General features: G+C 53.1%; 1 protein-coding gene across 2 annotated transcripts in view; it reads right to left on the bottom strand.

Annotated features, from left to right (window-relative positions):
* LOC128277574 (capon-like protein) overlaps nucleotides 1-18,083 on the bottom strand; it is a 55,616-nt gene that overhangs the window by 33,443 nt on the left and 4,090 nt on the right. For both annotated transcript variants that reach the window (XM_053016052.1, XM_053016051.1), the window contains exon 2: nucleotides 15,364-15,776. In XM_053016052.1, coding sequence (XP_052872012.1) covers nucleotides 15,364-15,468 — 105 coding nt within the window. In that variant the 5' untranslated portion in view covers nucleotides 15,469-15,776. The remainder of the gene's footprint in view (nucleotides 1-15,363; nucleotides 15,777-18,083) is intronic.

Genomic DNA, 18,083 nt, shown 5'->3' on the forward strand with positions numbered 1-18,083 from the left:
GCGCGAAGGATAAAATTAGCCTTCGCGACGGCGGCAATGTTGACTACGATCTTGCGGGCGAGCGATTTGTTTACATCCCTCCCCCCAACTGTCAATCGGAAATCGCGCCCGGCGATCGGAGGGGCTAATTTCACGCACAAACAACAGCTCTCCAGCAGCAAGTGAAAGTAATCGTGCGCGCGTGTAGAACGGAAATGGCCCGGTCACGTATGGTAAGTTTTTGCCGTGCCTTTTTTTTGTTGGTTGGCGAATCGATTGGGGTGTGTCCCGCTTTAATTGGGATTGTTTCTAAAAACCATTTCAAGGCAATGCAACGCCCCGATACAGGGAGGACAGATTTAGTTAGCGCCATCTGGCCGGTGTGTGGTGGCCGATCAGGCGTAACCGACGGTGTGTAGCATAGCAACAGAACCGGAAAAAACAAAACAACGGCCCACACCCTTTAACTGTAGTGCTGCAGCGCTGCTTTAGACCCTTAACGCCTCTTTGACCCTGCAAAAAATTGGTTACTGGCACCCCGCTGCCGTTCGGAACAGCTTAATTTTCCAATCGAACCGATCGCAGCAGCGGCAGCACAGGAACAGCATACGGTTCTGTGGCCCGGAGAAATTCCCGTTTCCCTATAATAGCGACGATTGTGTCATGCTTGTTTCACAAGAATAACGGCCAGGGGTCGGATTTTCTCCAATTCCACAATCTGAGGCCGGCCGGCCAGCCAGTCGACTGCTTTCCTTGTTTATTTCGTCACACGTTAGCGTTTCATAACATGTTTAAAATTAGACATCCATCGCCCACCCGGCACCGGTCGCGATATAGCGCGCGATCCCGGTTCCGGTGTGTGCGCTTTCGTTCTTTCCTGCCGAGACCAAGGAATGGGCGGGGGGATACCGAAACGGACCAGTGATGAATTCTCGATTGCAGCCCCCTAAAAGCATGTCGATGTGAAAAAGATGTGCCACGACACGACACGTAAAACACAACAAAACCAATAGGCGAGCGACACCTCAAAGGGGGCTCCAGCAGCAGCTGATCCACAACAACCGGCGGTGGCGGCGTGTGAGTAGGCCAACAACCGGTGGTCAAGTACACACCACGCCACACGTGCGACCTAGCAACCAGCCTCTCCTCGCACGATCTGCGCGGTGCACGTCAGTCCGGTTTTCATCCGAGATCTCCGCCGCGGGTCCGATGCCCTTTCCCGCGGAAGATTGAGGCGTGTGGCGGCCGGGGAAGACAAAACGACGGAACGCGCCTCCACAGATGCGGGGTGCGTGGGGTTATGTTGCGTGTGGCGGCGGCCGGTGGCGGAACGAAATAAAACACGCAAACATGGAAATGGCGAGCTGCGATTGAAGCGAACTCGTAAAGCTAAAGCGGAACTGGGGCGAAAACAGAATGGAATAATCAGCGCACACACACGCACACACGCAATCAATGCAGATCCCACGAGGAGAGAGAGAGAGAAACAAGGTCAGAGCTTGAAAAATTCAAGTCCAAAAATTAAAATGCAAAACTAAACGACGGACACGGTGCGCACACGAAGCTGCATCATTAAAGCCCATCCAACTGACAATGGTCAATCCGCCGCCCTCCGGGATGTTCCGCAGGGCCTCCCCCTGGGGGTGGTGGGGACATCACGCTCCCCCCTTCGGTAAACCGCAAGACGACGGCAACGGCAACGGAAGCGCAACACGCGCGCGCAGTGTGTCAGAAGAGTGTCACAAATGTGTCAGAAGAGCAACGCTTTTAAATGGGCAACATAAGGCCGACCTCCTCTCCCCATCCCCCGCAGCATTGAGTGCAGTTGCAAAGTGCAACGTCACATGACAAAGTGCATCGAAGAGTCAGTGTGGCGCACCACGGGGAACGGGGGTAGTTTGAGCGGAGAGGCAGCTTGTAGTAAGAAGCGACCGCTTTGAATGCATGTTTCTGTCGCGATTGTGGCTTGCCGGAGAGGGGGGAGAGGGGGGCGATATGTGCAAAGTGCATTCCAGCTGTTGCACCGTACACGGGAAGGGCGTTGTGAAGAGAGCTCGCGTGTGCATCCCCCCCCCCCCCGCAACATATCGCCTTTCATGTTGCCCCACGAGAAACGGAAGTTGGTCACGTACCTAGCTGTTGCCTGTGTGTGTGTGTGTGTGCGCCCATCCCGCCGAAGGAAAAGGCAGCTGGAAGTCAAACCATCAATAGTGCAGCGCAGGGTGTGTCTTAATCTTGGTGTCGCTGTGTTTTGGCCACTTCCTTCGTGCCGTACACCGTCGAGTGTGTCACACCAAACACACACACACACCGTATTCTTTGCCGATGGAGCACGTCGTTAGAGATCCGGTGCAGCTCGAGCGCATTATGCTGCCGGCCGGGGGCCGCTGCTCGAGTGGGTGGCTCGAGTGTGATTGACTTCAAGTGCGAAGGAATAGCAAAAGAGAAATCTCTCCTGCCAGGGGAGGATCAATCAAAGGGTTGACGTGACTGACGATCAAAATATTTCACCCCGTGGGCCAATTGTTATGCTCACCACCACCGCCGTCAACTGGTTAGGTGGTTAGTGTGGCCCGCCGGGACTACCGTTCTGTTGTCGATGCAATTGTTTGGCCCGCGGAACATGAGTCACATCCCGCGCCATTTCAAAAGCCCTATCGGGCTTCGGTCAATAGTTTTTCGTGGCGGAAGTGGCACTATCCGGCCACGTCACGGAACCGGTTTTGGGTTTAAAGCACAGGGAAAACGGTATGGCAGGGTATGATGTTTCTGTCTAAGCGTGAGTCACGAAAGCAGTTCGCACCAACATTCATTTGTCATACCCATTTACCCGTGGTGAACATTTCAAAGCGAATGTTTAGCGCGAATGGATAATTGTTTTATGGAATGGATAAAGAACTCAATCGCAGGATTAAGTGCTCCATATTAACGTAGCTAGCGGTGCACAATGTCATTAACGGATAATTATGTCACTGTCGAGCTTTTGAAATATCGATCCAAGTAGCCATGGCCGAACAACGATTGTATTCGAAGTACAACTGCGCCAGCGGGTTTTGTTTTGCGCCATGTGCCTCGATGTTGTTCCCAAATTTTATGCAAAATATTTTATGGAAATCATAAAGGTAGAATTATCTGACAATGTTTAATTACCCACACGACCACCGGAACCGCCGGAATTTAATTGGTCAGCGAGTGTTAGTGTGCAGAGCGCGAAAAGCGAAAAGTCGTGTCGCAAGGATCATCAATCAAAATAAATCGATTGAATAAACACGACACATCACGGGTTGGCCATCCGTACAATCCTGGAAAGGGAAGCAATCATTGCCACTCTGTTCGAATTTCACATCACGGCCCTTTGTGCCCCAGAATCACACACACCAGCAAAAGTAGTCACTGTCCCTCTACGCGATTACATCTCTCCTGGTTCTGGTCGATTGAAACCACGTACCACACCACACCACAGCAGCCATTGCAAAATATTACAATATTTACATCCTCATTAGCCCCTCACAGCAGGCGTCGTCGTCGGGTCGTGCCTTTCCGGCACATGTTGCCAAAATTGATTACGGTTTATTGTTTCTGGTTTCTTGGTTTTTGTTGCACTGTCCTGGTGTGCGATTGTCGTTGTCCCTTTCACTACGTGGTTCGTGGTAGAGCCCCCTCCGTCCCAAAACACTACTAACCGCGAAACAATCATCCTGCCAAGTTGCAGCTGCGTCGGCAAAAACTGGGCGGAACTGGGAATGGCGGAAGCGGACCGTACATACGTCCCCCCGCCAGACAGCCAGCATACGATACCGACCGACCCAACGTCAGCAAACATATCGCGCGCGCGTCCAGTGTACAGAAAAAGCAAAACTCGAACACCGAGAGAACTGGGTCGTACCGTTGTGACGCTTTTTTCTCGCTTCTCCAACCAAAGGTAGTGTTTTTTCTGCAACCCGCGCGAAACCCGCGGACTCAGCAGTCTCAGCGGCGGCGGTTTTGTGCCATGGCACCGGAGCAGGAGCCAGTGCCAGTGTATGAAGAATGCGCGACCATCGCGCAATGATGTTCTGCCGCCGCCGTCGCCGCCAGTCGGGACCGCCTTAGTTCAGCAGTTTATGTTTCGCGTGGCGGCCAATGGCGGCACGTTGCACGGGAGAGTTGGCCCCCGCAACTATCACCAGCTCGCCGGAGCGCTAATGACTGCCGGGGGATATTCACCACCATCACCGACCGGCAACAACACTGAGATCTTGCTCTCTATTGCTTTGCGGTCCGTCAGTCCGTCAGTCAGGCAGTCGCCCGTGGAGTGTATGTTTATCCGTTTCGCGGTTCCACGATTTGACGCCAATCTTTAGAACCGAGGGTACGAGAGTTCGAGACTTTGTCGACACAGCCACCCGCGGCACCCGGCGGCGTGTGTGCTAAATGGTGGTGCACTCTTAGCCCGTGTCTTAGCGTGTTCTGTCCATTTTGGCTGGCATCCAAAGCCGCACCGCGGCGCGTCCGCGTGACGTATGTGCGCGCATTATTTATGTGCGAAAACAGCCAATACGTCTCGCCGCGGAGGTGCGCTGCGCTTTCTCGCCCACTGGGCCTGCAGCAGCAGCAGCGGCACCAGGTTAATCTCTTTATGGACTTGCTCTTTCGCCCTAATTTTCATAATTAGTGCACACGGCAGTGCGCGACAGGGTGATAAATAAATTCTCCGACCATAACACCATAGCAACCATCGAAGGAGTTCTTGTTTTACGGCCATTTCTAATTGTGACATAACTTTGGCAGTAGTCGGTGAAATGTTTCATCCAATAATTATTCATTTGCACTGAGTGACTTTTAAACTAAATTACCTTTTGTGCGAATTTAGATTAATGTTCGACTATTTCGGCGAAAATCGGGAGAAATAGATTTGCCCATAAATAAAACAATGTTTAGGGACCTCGGAACCTCGCGCCTTGGAGCTTAACTCACACTGAACTCAATTCATTTTTCTAAGCACTTTTGCTCTGTTTTTCTCATCGACAGCTTTTGATTGCCAGTCGTCAAATGATTCGTGTTCGTGCGGTGAATGATGCTGCAAGCCACAGGCAGCCCAGTTCTTCATTGCAGGCTACGGACAGAGCGCACAAGAAGCTGTCTCAATCTTCTGGCCATATAGATTTTATGTATGCACAACAATCGGGCCAAGTAAACATGAACCGGCCGGCAAGTAACGGGGGGCACTGCAAAATCACGGGCCGCGCCGAACACGTGCTTCCGTAATTCATGCCCGTGGCGTGGTCCACGCCGCACAGCATCTCGGGCTTTTCGAGTTTACGACCAAACGAGAGGGCGCCACCGTGCCCGTTGCCGCAAACAACACACACACACGCTCTGAATAGTTGGCTACTACAGTATGCGCTGCCGACCAGATTTATGACCCTTTGGAACGGAAGTAATGAATCTTCCCGGGGAGAACGCGGGGTGTCATCTGGTGTTTGAGTTTAAATTTGCACCACGTTTTTGAGTGCATTCAAATTGAGTTCCTGGGTTTGTCAGGAACTTCGTTTTATGCCGAAAAAGCGCGCCATACATATTCATTGCTTTGCCGACCGGAGAGAGAATTGATGCATATATTCTCGGCTGACTCGGGCACCCCCCAGAAATTTTATCCCCGGAGCAGATTGATAGTCAAATTGCACAATGCAAATGGGCAAATGGCGGGCGCCCAAGTTTGGCGCCCAGAACTCGGCTCAAGTTTCTCCTCTTCAAGCGTTACAGCGCAGCCACACACGTGTCGCGGGGCTAATTGAACGCAATTGAATAATGCAAATCATGCCCGCCGGAAGAGGCCCGGACAACTCCGAAGCCCGGGGAACGGAAACGGCGGCCAGTAGACAAAAAACGCACGAAAACGCGCACCGCATAAAGTGAAAGAAGCCACTAACTATGCAGCCGCGCACCAGCACCAGCAGCAGAAAGCATAACAATCACGTGGCCCAGCAACGCGGCGCGATGCTGCAGAAAAGGGCAAAAAAGAAGAACCATTTCCGGCTCCAAATGGGACTCCGATGGCGATGTCGAACCCGCGTACATAAATCGAACCGTATTGGCGTGGTTCTTTGACCCCCTCCCGGCCGCCGCACACCACCAACCACCGGCATTGTTGCCGGCCAGCTGCATCGTTGCAGCTGCTGCACCCTCTGCACCGGGCAGCTCTCAGCTGTGCCTGGTGGCTGTGGGACCAATTTGCATTTGCTGGACTGCATTTTTGCGTCGTAGCACTCTCTCTCCGCTCCCCGAGAGATCCCTCGGCTGTTTTGCCATTCCTCTCTGACACATTCTAAGCCCCGGCGGGCGCGTTTTTGAAGTACGAATAAAAATGGGTAAGCCCTGCCCCAAGGGAGACCGAGCCAACAAACACGGTGCCACTGCACTGCATACGGAATTCTGCACCATTCTGCACCGGGCCCTTTGTTGCCCGAGGGTTCGCCGCTCCGGGGAGTTTCCGGAGTTTTCCGCGGCACGGACTCCCCCCGAGGCGGGGACAATTAGTTGGCTGGGTGGCACTTTCCCATCGATTTCCCATCGGTTATTGGTTCCCCGAGCGACCCCGCGATCGACGCGACGCGGTGGTCGTTAAACTCCCTTTTCTCGTTGGGTGATCGCATTTTTTGTGTCTGTGTGTCCCTTTTAAGGAGGTGGCCACGGCGTGCCAAAAATGGGGAAATATGGGCTTTTGCTTTCGAAAGAGGGGCTGCCAGCATCGATTGAAGATTTGCCGCATAGATAGAGAGGCACTGGGCGTCCTGCGGCACAACGCAGCCCTGGGAGGCCACAGTGTGAGCACGGTTCGCGTGGTGTGTGTGGCCACGGTTTGGTGCCCGAACAAAGAAACTATTGACCGCCGTTGGGTGAGGGGTTCACTAACAAGCTTCCTTGACGGTAATTTCGTTGAGGATGTTTAGGAAAGAAATTCAGAATTATTTTAAGTTTTTATTTTAAATTTTAAGTTTAAAGCTTTCTAGAGAGTAAGAAATAAGGACTCCACGTAGTAGGTTATCAATTAGGGGTATGTCCTGTCCGGAACCGGAACCTTAATTAATTGATTGACTGGGATTTTCAAACCATTTCGTTTTCCAGGACCAAATCCTCAGTTCCATCAACGTCTGTTTAAAAAAAAATTGACTTGAACTGGCCCGGGGACGTGGCCAATCAATCAGAGTCCGATCGGCCAATAATTCTCAATCAACGCCAACATCCTTTCGATCGGCGCGGCCGCTTGTACGGAACTTTCCCTCACGGAACGTCCCACACACACACGCTCCGTGTCCATGACAGATTGATGCCCCTGATGCACCGCGATCCAATCATAGATAATGGCACCAATGGCAGGATCAGAGGGCGCAGCACCACACACCCCTGGGTGGGGCCAGCTAATTTCGACGCGCACTGAACGCCATCATCCTTCAATACAGATCTGCGGACCAAAGGAGGACCACCTTTCGGACCTGGACCTTTTGTCGATCTCGTTCGGTTCGGCGGCCGCACTCTGGCCGGCCGGACACCGGCGGGATGAAAGCTGTCAGTCGTTGGCAGCTTTTTTTGTGAGGGGTGAGGTCGCGAAAAACGGAACCCAGGCCGTTCCCGGCTGTTTTCGCCATGTCATTCGCCCGGCCTGAGTCCGGTTTCGACATTCCATGGCTACGTTTGTTGTTGTTGTTTTTTTTTTTTGCTCGTGGCCACCAAGCATTCGACGCGTCAATTTGCGTCATTCTTGGATATCTCCCGCCCGTCCCGCCATACACACGTCGTCGTCGTTAAAGGATTAGGGGGTCGCCGGGCACACGCCGCACGACGAACATGATGTTGTTGGCGGCTCCAAGATCACCGATCACCCCTCGTCGCATCTTGTCACATTCGACGGCCAGGCCGAGACGGGTAAGGCCTCTTCCACGCCGACACCTCTCTCGTCAACCGACCCGAGCCGGCGAGCGTCCAAGAGCGGGACGATTTGTGAAAATAGTGAAAGCCACCCATCCGCGAATGTGTGATAGCGACCGAGAGACCCGACCGAGGGGTGGCCAGCAAACATCAACCAACCGACCAACCGACGACTACAGAGAGTGGTTTATGAGACCATGTACGCCACCGGGCTGCTGCTGCAGCTGGAGGCTGCCCCCGAGAAAACCTAAGCCCTGCTAACCCAGCCCCAAACAAAGAAAGGAGGCGCACCGGGCGGCGTGCATTGGCCCTGCGCGAAGGTCCACCACCACCCATCGGGTGCACCCGGGCACACACTTTTGGCCCGCATTTTTCGCTTTTTTCCTCCCTCTTTTTGCATATAAGGAGAGATATCTGAGCGCCCTCCGCGTCGGGTCTTTTGCTATGTTAGACGGGGGGACCGCCGGCCATATGCCGTCGTCGCCTCTTGGCATGTTTGCAAATTCTCAGAAATGCACCCGCCGCACATAAACACACACACACAAGCACGCAGCTGGGTGGTGGGCGGTCAATCCGCTAGCCAGCCATTACACCATCGCGCGGTGGCTAAAGTGCGTGGCAAATGTTGACGAAGCGAGCGAGGCAGTGCTTCCCAAGCTGACCCTGGTTATGCTTTCGACAGTATAAATTCATATTTTCATTAAAACTATTCCAAATTCCGTTTGCAAAATGTTCAAACGACAGAGTATTCTATTTCAGACGACATTCATTTACATATTTATTTATTTATTTAACGAAAACCCTTGTACGTAGCCCTGCCCTGTTCAACTGACTCAGAACGACCTTTACCCGTCGCGGATAGTTCAATCATCTCCCGATGCATCGATTAATCACTACAAAGCCGGAAGCCGTCGTGCAAGCCCACGGTGCATTAGCAAATTGATGGAAATAAAAGTTAACGATGGTGCCGGTGGTGTGCATCGATGTTCCGGCTCTTCTAATTGCGGAAATAATGAGCACACGGTATCGACCGAGAGATTGTGTGCACAAACTTACCCCGAAGGGGCCAAACTCGAAAGTTACACACTAAGAACACTAGCATCCAAGAAGCTTATGGTCTTACCGAGCGTCCATATGCATATTTTCCTGGGTCTTGCTGGGCTAAAAATACCGAAAACTTGTAATTTAATTAACAAAGTTTGATTAAAGTTTGAGGGGACGACTTCTGCCTCCTATTTGCTTGCCTGCACCCCCGCCTGAGAACTGCTGGGAAACGCGGTACGCGATAATAGCTGACAAATGGTAAATTATTTCCCACCACACACACACACTCGGAGGTAGCGAAAAACGCAATTCCTGCGGCAATCCGACGACAAACCGACAGCAGTGCGCGCGCGGAACACGAAACGCCTCAGGACATAAGGCTCTCGCAGGATGTAGGCCTCTATCTCTCTGTCTCTGCGTCTTGGAATTCCCATCCAGTGTCTACTCCGTTGGTGTTGATGTCTCCCCCCAACACTCTCGAAGAGACCCTTTCCGGGCCTAGCCCGGTCCCGGTCCCGGTGTCGTCCCGGGACGCGCCCGAGTGACTCATGAATTTTGAAATTGCAATGTTTGCGCGAAACTCTCTACTCGAACATGCACACGCACACACACACACGGTCGCCAACTCCGTTTCGAGTGCTTGAAAGCATCCGAGTTCCATCCCCGGTGTTCCGTGTCGTACCCACTCCGGAGCTCGGAGCAGAACGTCAGCGAATAAACACAAATGAAAATACAAACTCTTCGCCAGGATGTCTTTCGGAGGCGGGCGACGTCAGCAACACCGGGCGTCGAGATGGTAATGATTGGTTGGTGTCATGGCGTGCACACGGCGTGCTAGAGTGCTCAACTTCCGCTGGAAATCGACAACCGACGATGGTACGGGTATTGTAGAATGTAAAGAAGGTATAGAGTACCCACCAACCGTGGCTGAAAAGTTGGGGAAAAGCGGGGTTCTTTCTCGAGCAGAAAAGTACAAGAGGCTCCTTCGACTTCTTCAAAGGTTGCCTCGTTGAACAGTACAACACAGCGCCTGCCTCCATCGTTCGACCGTTCGTTTCGTTCCAGTCGCTGCGGGCGCGATTGATAAACTGTACCAAACAGCTTGCTTCGATTGGAAAACAGAGGCAGAAGAAACAACCCGGCAGCCACCCAACCTCGTCGTCAACAACTCGATTTTCCATAACCAGCGCCCGACTCGATGCTCGATTAAGCTAACGAGCCAACGACCGTTCGACCCGCGTTCATGGAAAACTAGTTTTCCGTTCGCGCGGCCCGGGATCTTGACATTGAAACTCGCGAAAACAAACGGTAGTTATGGGTTCTCCCCCTTAGAACGGGCCAAGCCAAGCGAGCGACTCCGGTCGAGTAGCGAAGCGGAGGAAATAAACGGACGACGAGAGAGGGCGTACGCGATAAACGAACCCCTCGAAGGCAAACTGAACCGCACGAACGGAACAGCCTCGACCACCACCACCTCCTCCTTTGGTCTAAACAACGCCATGCCGTGGGCCAATGCCACGGAGAAACATTAAAAACGGGATCTCTGCCCCGCGAACCAACTCGTCTAAGGCCCTTCTTCCCGGGCGCGCATCCCCGGAACACCTGAACAACAGCAACACAAAAACGGGAGCATAGAACAGCTGATGCAGAACCGCACTGTTGCACTGTGTTCCGACGCAGCGAGCATTCAACGAGGGTCGTCCCAAAAGTTCTCCCAGAAGGCGGACAAATTTAACCACGTTTTGTGAAGTTCTTGTCCCTGTTATCCTTCTGGTTTCTTGGTTTTATCACAGCGGCTTCTCGAGCGCCAGAGTCCCAATTCTTGGCCGACCCAAAAAAACGGTTTCACAGAACATTCCTGTAAGTAGAGGGATACGCTACGCTAGGTTGCTAATCACTTAAAAGTTTAGAGTTCTTCATTTAGGGTATTCTGTTTAATAAGACCAACTTACTTTTGCTTCTGCCTGCTACTTAACAAGATTTGATGTAAGTTCCCAACAAAACTGCCTCTTACGTGTTATGTTCTACAAAGAACCTATGGAACAACCCGCTCATACAATCTGTGACTCAACAACTGGACTGCGTTGAACAGTTGAACTGCTTTAGAGCACTAGCTTCCGAAGTCACTTCCGGTCACTTGTTTGGGTTTGGTTGTTGCTACTCAGCTCAGCTTTGGAAACAAAACATTGCGCCAGTACCAACGCGCACGGCAAGCCCCCGCGATCTCTCTGCCGCCGCCACCGTGGAGCTACCTCAAAAAGGGGAAGCCAGGTCAGGTCTTCCGGAGCGTGGGACACGAGCGAGAAAGCTACTGGTAAATCGAGCGGCAAAAGAGAATCGTGGTGTTCCAACGCCCGCCGGGAGCACACACGCGTCCGAAGCGCGTCAACGGAGCATAACGCGACGACGAGCAGATGTGTTGTTGCCACTGCTGCTGCCACTGCTGCTGCTGGGGCATAAAACCCGATCTACGATCGGTTGAAGCCAGCTTCTGATAGGTGGACTGTGGCTGCGGCGAAACGGTTCCGTTATCGAGAGCTTCTGCCGAGCGCGCGGGACACGCCATAAGACGCGGCACAGATGACGCTATTACGTGACATGCCTTGGAAGCGGTAAGCCTCCAATATAAACCGGCACGAGGCACACGCCCGCACGCGGATATTGGTCACCGGCGGCGTCCACCACGTAATGACGTGCCTAATCACTGCTCACTGCCTATGGCCCGTCCGCGCCAAATGCCTTATCATAATCGAACAGCCGGCCCCAAACGGGGAGATTATCTCGAAATGGGACGCCAACGGTCCCTCCACGCATCGCATTCCACATAACGATGTGCTATAAATTTCTTCCAGACCCGCCCGCCAATATCCGTCCAATCAACGTCAAACTCAGGGCGGCTACGATACCGTTTCCGACCAGGCCAGGACCGGTGGCCAGACCACCACCATTCGGGTCCTTTTTTACTGCACACCACACCAACACACAGCATCATATTGCGCTATTGTTAGTAGGCTACGAAAAATGGCAGTGCGCGCGAAATGGAGCATGAAATTGTCACCAAATTGTCATTTGGCCTCCACCGGGCCTGGCGGACGGGCTCGATAGCCAATCAGATAAATATTCCCGAGTATTTTTCGGTAGGGCCGCGACTTTTATCTGCCGAGCCGCCGAGCCACCTATGCCTGAATTGATCCTACGAATACGAACAGCAGCACAGCCTACTCAGACGAAGACGTTGATTGAACGTCAGCCACACTGACCCGGGTCAGTGGTACGCTTTGTTTCAGGAGCTCAGAAGACGTTGTCCGACTTCGCACAGACGATGACAGTCGGCCCACGGAAGAGATGATAGGCCAATCAATCAATATTTACTACGCGAGAAAAGTCCCTTTTTTGTGTCCGGCGGACTTTGGAGTTGGAGAGGCTCGCTTCAAGACAAGGTGAGCAGCGCAGCGCAAAACAATGTCATTTTCTATGTGATTCATCCGCTTTTCTTCCGCACGGCTGCTGCTGCTGGCTAACGGAACCCCATCGTGTGGCCTTCTTCCCATCATCCCATAGCTCGTCGCACGTCGGTCGTGACTAAGAAACTTGCATTGTGACGAAAACAAAGATGGCGGATGGGTCCCGTGTGACAGATCTACTGTTCGACTGGGCAACGGCCTATACTGTCAATCTAATCAACTGCAACGCCATCAACTATCAGTCTTTCTCTCCGTTCCTCTCCAATGGCCGCTACGACCCCGACGTGAATGTGGAGACCACCACCACACGAGGATCACCCCGGTGGTGGTGATCGTTATCGGTGTGCATTAGATTTAATGGATTTCTCTTCTCGTGGCGTGACCATGCGCCTGGCCGCTGACTTCCCGCATTCCGCGTCCCTGACTTCTCGCCATCGCCTACTGCGATATGCGGAACACACGACTGGGAAGCGCATGCATTTACTCTTTCCGATCGATCGTCAGTTCTGTATCGGGCTGGCTCACGGTTTCCGTTCTCTGAATGTCCGTTTGCGCCCTTTATCAACACTGCCGCGGCGGTGCCTTGTGTGGTGTCCCCTTCGAAAAATAACGATCGCTCCTGGGACGAACCACACGATCAGCGATTGCAGCGCCCGCACGAAGCATAAATTGAAGCAGTTCCACATTCCACAAAACTGCGGAGCTTTCTCGCTCTCTCGCTCGCTTTAGTAGAGAGAACACACCGCTTTAATTGGTTCGAGTGGGGACCAACGGAACACCGGATGGCGCTGAAGCCTCTGGGGGGGGCCACAACCACAGCAAGCCAACGAGTGTTTCCGTTTTTCTATTTAGATGCCGTGCCCGGCTAATGGAGCCAATTAAATGTCACCGCAATTATGATGGAAACTGCCAAGGTTCCAGAAGCCGGGGAGCTCATCACTGAACTTCTTCACTGAACCAAAACAATTGTCAAGTGTGCAGCGACCCAGATGCAGCTATTGTGATGCCAATCTCCATGCCACCCCGCTAGAAGTCTCGCTGAGGCCCGAACTGTCTCTAGTGGTGCGCTCGGTATCGAAACCGTTTTGGAATCGGAAACTTTGACAGGTGGTACGAGGACGACGACGACGACGCGAAGGGGAAACAATCGATAAATAATGGCCGCAAGCGGTGGCCAAAGAGCCGTAACACCGACCTGGTTGGTGTCGCTACACTCCACGGTGTAGAAGAAATGAGTTCGTAGACCATAAAGACGCGAACGCCATGATGGGAAAAACGGACTAAATTAATAGTGGAAGCACCGTGAAAAGCCTGGCGATAACCTCGCACTGGAACTCTCTCGGAAGGAAATTAAAACCGGACGAAATAATTCATTTTATTCTTCTCTTTTTGGGGTCTTTTGAGGTGTCACTCGGTGCCAAAAAATCCAAGGCAAAGTAACAAAACCGGGAGAGAGATGTGAAAAGAAAGAGAAAGAAAATGAGAGAGAGAGAGAGAGAGAGAGAGAAAAGGGAAATCAGGTGAAGAGATGAATGCCTTCCCCCCGGTCCGGGGTCCGGGCCACGCGGGAGAAATGAAAACAAAGCCAACAGCTAAAATTTTAGTGCTTTCATTTCGCCGTGGTGTCCGGCGTCACGCTTTAATTTAAGCCTGGCTCCGGAAGGGGGGAGATGCCGCCCCTGCGCCGCATAGGGGTGTGTGAGATTGCATTTCGTGATCAATTAGCCGGTGGGGTACGGCCGGCCAGCGCTAAAATATGCCACAGCATTTCATTCGAAGAGTTTAATTGGGACTCCCGTTTCGATAGCGGAGAACTGGTCCAATAGTTGGCGGGAAACACCCCACTGTCCCCGGCCACAGCTGAATAGAGTCATCAAACGGAGTTAATGGTCGTGATCCGAATGGGCTGAGCCGACCTCAAAAAGAAATATGTACCAGCTCCAGGAACTAGAACAACCTATTCAAACTTCAACAGAACTGCACCAAAGCCAGTTACCATTCTGGATTCCGGACACACACCGACACCGGGGGATTGAGGCCAGACAGGCCATGGTCAACATTGGCCCGGTCGTATTGGAAGAAATTCTCGGCCCACACCCTGGCCCGCGCCCGCTCAGGGGAAAGGTTTGGTCAAGGGCGTCGAGTTGTGGAAATCTTTATCTACCGTAGGTGTGGGGCGCCCGCGACAGGCCTGCCAACCTACCGGTCAGCCAGCCAGCTTGACAGCTTCCTGGCTGGCCCGGAAACCAGTTCTGGTGTCGCGCCCTCTGATCGCGGCGCATTCTAATCCGGGAATCCGGCTCGGTCCGGCTAGACCGAGACGCGGATCTTGGACCTCACTCGGAAGGTCAGAGATCGGACCAGCGTTTGGACCACCACTAGCGAGCGGACCGAACCTTGCCCCGGTTTGGTCATCAACTCTCTCCCTCGCTATCTCTGGGGTCTATCATATCTGAGAATGCGCACGGTTTATGGGACCCCTTATACGGGGAGCCGCCCTCACGAATCGGATCGATCGATGTATTCCACACGATTAACGGGGGGGCGAAGATCAATAACATATGCCCTCTCTTTCTCCCCGGTCTAGGGACCCGACTCGACAAATGCTAATGAGAGAAAGCGTGTAGTGTGCCTACGGTGAAATTCCTACGCTACTGCTGACTCTGGCAGCCTGGCCGCTGGTGCAGTGTAGAACGAGAAGATCTTCAAGAGGCCTGCCTCCCTGCGATCGCACCAAAGCGTGTATCACATGAGGTCGCCACACCACACGCCACGATACATATGAGGTCTTTTATGGCGTTGAACTCTCTAGCTCTCTCTCTATCTATCACTCTCTATCTCGAGATGGCCCGAAGCGACGAGCGCGCCAGGGTTGTGCCTCCTGTATATTGCCCTAGGAGCAATTAGGCCGTATCGTATGCGGAAGAACCGAATCAACGGCGAATTGCGGCGGGTTGTTAACGCTTACCTTTGCCTGAAACATCAGGCCATTGCCGTAGAAAGCCTGCTCCGGGTACAGCGGCACTCTGATGTCTTGATCATCCTTGACGAGATCGTAAGGCTGAGAAGGCATGGCTGTGTCTGTGGCCTGCCGCCGCCGCTGCCGCTTTCCTGCCGGGGGCACTGCTTCTTCCTGCTGTGGGTCACTCACGGATCACCGGAATAGATCCCGGAATAGTTTAACACTTCCACTCGAACACGCCAACAATTTTCACAACCGCGAAGCACAATTTTCTCACACACCGGACCGGACCGGACCGAAGACGGAACTCTTATGCTGGCTACGGCTTAGAAGGCTTCCGAGCCGAGCTTCAGCCTTTTTCCTTTCGTCTAGAACGCACCGCACACACCGATGATGGATGACTGAGACTCTGGACTGGTCTGGTGGGTAACAGAACACACAGCATTAGGATGCGCCCAGGTTGCTGATGATCATGCCTAGATCTAGACGTGCCCTTACAGAGCGAGAGAGGGGGTTCACACACAGCGAAGTGAACGAACTTTGGTGGCGCGTACCAAAGGCGCTTCAACCGTGAGATGCCGTAGGCCGCATATGGTACCTCGTCTATGGTTCGACGCAACACGGTTGCTCCAACTTCGCGTGTCGAGAAGAATCACATTCAGAAGGGTTTCCGGTTTTCCTTTTCTGAGCCCTCATCGTCGTCGTCGTCGTCGATTCGTTTCCTAATCCGGTTTTTCAGATTCTCCTGCCCCGGGAAGGAGCGCTGACGGTTATAGGGGGACATTTATTTCACTTCCGACGCCCGATTTTTTTCCCCTGTTGTTGTTGGTGGTGTTCGCTTCTTCGCTTCGCGCGAACCGCGAAGTCAAAGCCACCGGTTGCGTGGCCGATTGATGCGCCATAACCGGGTAATGCGGGTGCCACCCGTAAATCCCTCCTTTTTTGAGACTTTTTTATGGCGAAACTTCCCGGGCCCGGGGAGTGGAACGAACGAGCAGCCGCCCCAAATGATGATAACGAGATTACAGAACTTTTCACTTAAGATTCACGGCCCGGGAGGGAGCGTGGCGGGTTTAAGGAACTAGGAAATATCCGGGAAGCATCCCTGCGGGTTTTGTGCGCTCTCGTCTACCGTCGTCGTCGTCGTCGTCGTCGGTAAAATAGATTATAAACCCCGTTCTTTTCAGGCCGAATGTTGCGAGCGTATGTCACGATTATGTGGCACTCTACGTGTGGCTCTACCCAATAGGGCACAACGAAACCCGCCCGGGCCAAATCGTAATCTCCGGAAGGTGAACGAACAAAGGAGCGAACGAAGTAATGATCCGGAGGCAATAATACATCATATAGGCACCCCAGAAATAGGACGCCGGGAACTCGTTGGACCGTGTGCCAGAGCCAGCCAGCCAGCCAGCCATTCAATTCTTGACTCCAACACGAAGGAAGTAAAGGGGATTCCTTGGGCAAGAGGTCTGGGCATTCGGGAGCCGCAAAAGGATTAGACCGGGCACCGTCGGGGTCCGTGTGCAGCTGCACTCACGCATAAGACATACCTTTTCTCCCGCCGAGCGGTTCCTTCATTCAGGCGCGCCTTCCAAGACCGGGCGGCCGGGCGACTCGGCGGCGCACAACAGCTCTCAGCTTGGTACACAGAATCGGAGATAACAAAAAAAAACCGGATAAACCGGTTCTAAACCGACCAGCCGACCAGGCTGGGAGTGAAACAGAAAGACACAGAGAGAGAGAGCGAGAGAAACAAGGTTCCATTAGTTGTGTTCTACCACACCTGTCCCCCTCGCGGGGCCACACCAACGCGCAATGGAAGACCTCAAGAAGGATCGCCGGGCAACACAGATCCCAGCTGAGACGCCTGAGAATTGCCCCGACCACACTCCGGCAGACGATCGCGCGCGCTCGGAATCTCGCGGGCTCTTTTGGGAGCCTGCGTGTGAGAGTGAGAAACGGCGGCGGGCCTGCTGCTGACCCACGATCGGCCGCCATTCTTTCGCTCACCTTCTGTCCCTGTCCAACTCAATTCTGGTGGGGTTGGCGTTCGCTTCAACTCTTTCCGACACTTTCCGGCGTCTTCCGGCCACCGGACTCTTGGGTTGTTTCGTTTTGACGATGCGATCGTGGATCCGTCGGGGGAACGACTTCGCTTGTAGGGGGGCGAGAGGCCGAAAAGAAGGCACATCCCAAAAAAAAAGAATTAAATTCTCGAACCACATTTACGGCCTACTCGCCGGCGGCCCAGCCAGGTACAGGGACGGAACGCAAAAACGCACCGCTTTCTTTGACCAGTTTTCGTGTAGCAGTAGTTGTTGTTGCTGTGGCAGTGTGTGCGTGTTATCGAAGGAAGCTTCGACTCTTATGTCGAACCGAAGCGCGAATGTCCTAAAGATCCTTCAGAAAGACAGAGAGAGGGAGAGAGAGAATATTCCTCCTCCGGGCACAGCGATGAAGGTGGAACACACTCCTCGTCTACGAAACTGGGGATTTGAGCTTACTGAGGATTACGCTATCGGAAGCACTGAGGCGAAGGGATCACCTCATGGTGTCCATAAAAACGTTCCCCTTTACCCAAAAAATCCCACCACAGATGGGATGGGTCTAAAAGGACACCCTCCTGCCAAGAGAAGTGCCATAAACTGGTGTTCCACCTTCAAGGGGGGAAGAAAAATTTAATCATCTGTTGTCGGTGCCGAAACAGACAGGCCACAAGGGGA

This window comes from Anopheles cruzii, chromosome 2 (genome assembly GCF_943734635.1).
Source record: "Anopheles cruzii chromosome 2, idAnoCruzAS_RS32_06, whole genome shotgun sequence".
Taxonomy (NCBI): Eukaryota; Metazoa; Arthropoda; class Insecta; order Diptera; family Culicidae; genus Anopheles; species Anopheles cruzii.